The sequence below is a fragment of the Arachis ipaensis genome, chromosome B03 (assembly GCF_000816755.2).
Source record: "Arachis ipaensis cultivar K30076 chromosome B03, Araip1.1, whole genome shotgun sequence".
In the NCBI taxonomy this organism is placed as follows: domain Eukaryota; kingdom Viridiplantae; phylum Streptophyta; class Magnoliopsida; order Fabales; family Fabaceae; genus Arachis; species Arachis ipaensis.
Genome location: NC_029787.2, coordinates 101689625 through 101694536, shown reverse-complemented (window position 1 = coordinate 101694536; position 4912 = coordinate 101689625). Strand labels below are relative to the sequence as shown.

At 41.2% G+C, this 4912-nt stretch overlaps 1 protein-coding gene across 2 annotated transcripts; it reads left to right on the top strand.

The window, feature by feature from the left end:
* On the top strand, nucleotides 453-4470 carry LOC107630769 (BTB/POZ domain-containing protein At1g63850). Of its 2 annotated transcripts, none has more exons than XM_016333997.2 (4): nucleotides 453-560; nucleotides 1346-2217; nucleotides 2442-3427; nucleotides 3952-4470. In XM_016333997.2, the coding sequence occupies exons 2-3, from the start codon at nucleotides 1399-1401 to the stop codon at nucleotides 3381-3383; spliced, it is 1761 nt and encodes a 586-aa protein (XP_016189483.1). In that variant the 5' UTR covers nucleotides 453-560; nucleotides 1346-1398; the 3' UTR covers nucleotides 3384-3427; nucleotides 3952-4470. The 2 variants fall into 2 exon arrangements, with proteins under 2 accessions (XP_016189483.1, XP_020974808.1); XM_021119149.1 differs by lacking the exon at nucleotides 453-560 and adding an exon at nucleotides 690-708.

Here is a 4912-nt window from a genome sequence, read left to right as displayed (position 1 = left end):
AATAAAAAAATATAAAAGAACAAAAGCATGGATATTTTTAGCTCAGTTTTTCTTTTCCACTCAGATTATACCGCGCTTTGTTTCTGGTCTGCCCATATGTAAAAATGCGGACAAAAAATACAATTATTGGGCTGATGTGATTACCATTGTGGGTAAGGGCCCATTTTTTATTATTGTGACGAGATTTTTTAAAATGGAGATGAAAGAGTAGCTGTCTTATGTATGTGTTCTGTGCTTAGGGACCCACACCCACATATGCTGTGGTCCATAGAAGAAGAAAGCCTTCTTCTAGTAAAGTTGGATTTTGAATTTGTTACTTGTTAGTTTGCTTCCCCAATGAGATAAAGAATAGGACATTCTCACACATGGATGGCATCATGCATGGACACACACATCATAAGCAAAGCAAAGCATTTTTGCCCTAAAGAGATGGTAAATAAAGCAAGAGTGGGATAGTGACATTTCAAGCCGTGATATCATTAATTATTCATACATAAATGGTCATGGTGTTTGTTACATCTCCAATTTGGATAGACACCATTGACAGCAAGATTAAAGTGGTAAGCAGTACCAATCAATATTCATGACATTATACATATATTCCCATTTTTGCGGTGCATCACACAAATCCAATCTCAATCATAATATTGGACATCTCGGATTAATTATTTCGTGAGTTGTTATTATGTGAAGGAAGGACCATAACAGGTATGTTGAAGGTGGCTTGAAAAGAAGAGAAATTATATGCGGAATTAGAATGATGGTTATGTGATGATGAAAGACAAAGCTTTTTTAACTTGCTGTATTTTCTTTTACGGGAAGAAAAGCTGACCGCAGGAATAATAAAAAATTATTAGGTGTTATTACTTATTAAACACTGGACATCACATCATGATTACTAATACTCACGTTTACTTAGTACAGTCCATCGAGTAAAGGTGCTAATAATCATGTAGTATAAGCATTGGGATCTATCTACTAGTTACTTTGCTGTAATTTGTAAAGGCAGCATCCGAAGATTAATTAATGAGAGACTTTATTGAATACATATGGTTGTTACTTGTTAGTTGGGCATGTGAGTTTACATATAGCAAGGGCAAAGGCATAAGCCTAATCCAATCCATTCATCCTCCAGCCCCAAAATCAATCGGATTGCATTTCATGTATAGTATTCTAGAGAGTGTACTCTACGGTCATCAACCATATAAAATATAAAAGGAATACCGTTAATTGTTTGTTGTAGGTAATTTTAGAATTGATTTATCTGAGTCATACGAGACACTCCTCGTGTCCACCGCCATTTATGAGTCTCATTCTCTCACTCTTGTGTGGTGTGTCTGAGCAGCTCTGATGCCAATGCCCTAAGCAAAAGGACAAGATCCTCCTCAAAGGCATTAGATGGCAGCGACAACAACAACAACAACAAGTGCAGCAGCAACAACATCTCTCCTCAAATTACAAAACCAACCCATCAAACCCAAACGTCGCAAGTGCCGAGAAACCACCATCTCCACCTCTGCCCAGGCCCAGGCCCAGGCCCAGGACACTCCCTCTCCCAGTCCATCCTCGGACTACAGGATTCGGTTCTCGCCGGGGCGGTGCTCCCCAATCATGGACTTCATCCAGGCATCCCCAACGGGCAGCAACGGGCACTCGGACCCCTTCCCTTCCAGCTTCACGAAATTCAACTCCGCACTGACGGCGGGCCTCCTGAACCCAATGTCCCCTCCGCCCGACAAGACCCGATCCAGCCCCACACTCTTCGAGATGATGGCCAGCGAGCCCGACACTGCGAGCCACCACAGGCCTCACTCTCAGTCTCAGATCCAACCCCCTAAATCCCATGTTCCCGTTCTCGACAGGCAAACCCTAATGATGCAGCGGATTTCGGAGCTTTTGGGGTCTCGCAGCCCCGGCAACCAGTTCAACGACGCCGTTTCCAGTGACATTAAGCTCACTCTCACCTCCAAGGATGGCTTTAGTGTATCCATGAACGTTCATCGCCAAATTCTTGTTGCCCACAGCAGGTTCTTCGCCGTCAAGCTCTCTGACAGGTGGACCAAGCAGAACCCTAGGCCAACTACGCCCTACTTGGTCGAGATCGCTGACTGCGACGACGTTGAGGTTTACATTGAGACCTTGAGCCTTATGTACTGCAATGATATCAGGAAGAGGCTCATGAAGGAGGATGTCTCCAAGGTTTTGGGTATCTTGAAGGTACTGCCTTTCTCAAAATGGGATTTCTTCTTTTATGCTTTGTTTTTTTCTTGTGTATAACATCAACTGTAGGATTAGGTAGAATATGAAATTGAATTTGATGACGTGATGTGAACTTGTTTGTTGGGAAGTGCAACTTTTAGGTTAAGCACTTAAAACCATTTCATTTTCTTCTTTGCTGCTTTGTATTTTTCAATGAGTTGCTTGCTATTGTGGTATCTTAGGTTTCGGCTGCAATTGGATTTGATGCTGGGGTTTTGTCTTCTTTGGAGTATTTGGAAGCGGCACCATGGGCAGAGGATGAAGAGGAGAAGGTTGCCTCCCTCTTGTCTGAGCTTCGTCTTGAATCTGTTGGAGCCGGGGATGTTTTGAAGAGGGTTTCGACTGAAGTGGCAAATGGCAACGAAGAGGGGGGTGATAACGAGGAAGTTCTTCTGAAGCTTATTCGTGTGGTTCTTGAAGGCAAAGATGAGAAGGCCAGGCGTGAGATGAAAGGCCTGGTGTCAAAGATGCTTCGTGAGAATTCGTCCCAGAATGACCTACGGAAAGAGTCATTGTACTTGGCATGTGATGATTGTATGCAATTACTTCATCACCACTTTTTGAAGGCTGCAGCTTCAGACCTGAAGGATGTGGGTCAAATCGCAAGACAGGCTGATAATTTGCATTGGCTTTTGGATATTTTAATTGATAGACAGATTGCTGAGGATTTCCTGAAGACATGGGCTTCTCAGTCAGAATTATCTGAAGCACATTCTAAAGTTCCATCAGTTCACAGGTTTGAGGTTAGCAGAGTCACCGCTAGGTTGTTTGTTGGGATCGGGAAGGGGCAATTATTGGCTTCTAAAGATGTCAGGTGTTTACTTCTGAAAACATGGCTGGTGCCCTTTTATGACGACTTTGGTTGGATGAGGAGGGCATCCAAAGGCCTTGACAGGAACCTAATCGAGGATGGTCTTAGTAACACAATTCTCACTCTGCCACTGTCCTGGCAGCAGGATATTTTGCTTGCTTGGTTTGACCGCTTCTTGAATTCTGGAGAAGATTGCCCAAATATTCAAAGAGGATTTGAAGTTTGGTGGAGAAGAGCTTTCTGGAAGCGGAATGGAGAGCAAGAACAGACAAGACAATTACGAATTACAGCTACAACAGTTGATAATCCTTGAAGACAGACAGTCCCAGCACGGTGGAATTGACAGCATTTTACTGGGTGTGTCTCCTTTTAACCTTCTCTTGATCATTTCAATTTCTATTTAATTCCTCTGTGTTGACCAGCATTTCAACCTTGGTAGCTTACCTGTAAAGCTGCTTGTTTGAAATGTGATAGACTCTGTCTTCATCCATGATTGATTTACCTTGAACAAGTTAGCACCATCGTAATTTTTTTTTTCCTTTTTTCTTTTGGCACTTTTTGTTGTTTGTTGTGCACATAATCTAATCATTTCAATAGAAACAACCTGAGAGTATAGAATTTATAGTTCATGTGGGTACTTGGAAACATTCTTCTTTTATCAGTGTGCATATAGTCATCGATTTACACTTAGGCTGGTCATAATTTGGCTCTATCTTGAGTTGACGAGACTACACTCTTGAAGAATGTTATTTTTTTTATTATGAGACTGTTCCATCTTCATTATGTATTTAGGGGCAACACAACCTGAGCTTCAGTTGCGATTTGTTTAGTTCTAAACCTTTTCCATTCATATTTAGTCTTGTTTAATCATCTCTTTGCAGTTACATGGAAGAAATAAGAGTTCATGTGCTATCAATTTAATTTAGTGGACGAGATTTCATGTTTAACTGGCTACCGCAAGGTGGGGCTGGTCGTCTAAAGTTTCTACTTTGTGCGAGAGACTATACTAAGCAAAGCAGCTGCTGATGTTGACAAAGGGGTCCATGATGAGACTGGTTTCTTTCAGGGTGGAGCATCGAATAGCTTTGGAAGCCATGCAGATGATCATGAATAATATACTTACAAATTTAAATGTCTTCCCATGCGAATTAATTTTTGTTGGCTATCGAGTGAGAATGAGTATAGAGTGTTGTATAGGAATAACTTGGATGGTGGTTTAGCTGCGAGAGCGTAACTTGTTTCTTTATTGCGGATGATGGATGCTTTCTTTTCCCCCCTTATTTCTTGCTTTCAACACAAGTATGAGAGATCCGAGAACTCCACCATTTGGTTCATTTATGGGATTTTGTATATTGTTTAAGCAAGTAACAGGACTGTGGGGCATTTCGTTTGGGCGTGGATTTTAACTGATGTTTCTGTTAAAAAGTGGCTATAAACAAGAAATGGGAGAGGAGACATTAATTGTTCTCAGCATAAAAAAGAAGAAACACCAATTCCAATCAATTCTTTTCAGCATAAGAGAAAATAGGTTTGGCATTGTAGTTTGCATCAGTAGTAGTAATCAAACGATAAACATGCACATGGATGATGGCATGATGCATATGTACTCGATAGAGACACAGGGCTGGTAGGCCCATCCCATCGTCATATGTTCAACTCCTGTTCGTCCTTTATTTACGGGGTAGAAATGTACATTGTCAGTATTGTAAGCCTAAGGACTAAGGTGGTTTAACAGTGTGGTCTATAGTCTGTCAATACATACAGCCAGCCTTGAGGGACCCTAATTTATTTGTATCCTTAATATCATCTATAAATATAATTAATTAATTATTTATAATCAAT

Bases quoted from the DNA above. Each gene is read 5' to 3' on its own strand.
- LOC107630769 (XM_016333997.2), top strand. From the start codon at position 1,399: ATGGCAGCGACAACAACAACAACAACAAGTGCAGCAGCAACAACATCT. The intron at 2,218-2,441 runs GTACTGCCTTTC...GTGGTATCTTAG, and splicing joins AGGTTTTGGGTATCTTGAAG to GTTTCGGCTGCAATTGGATT.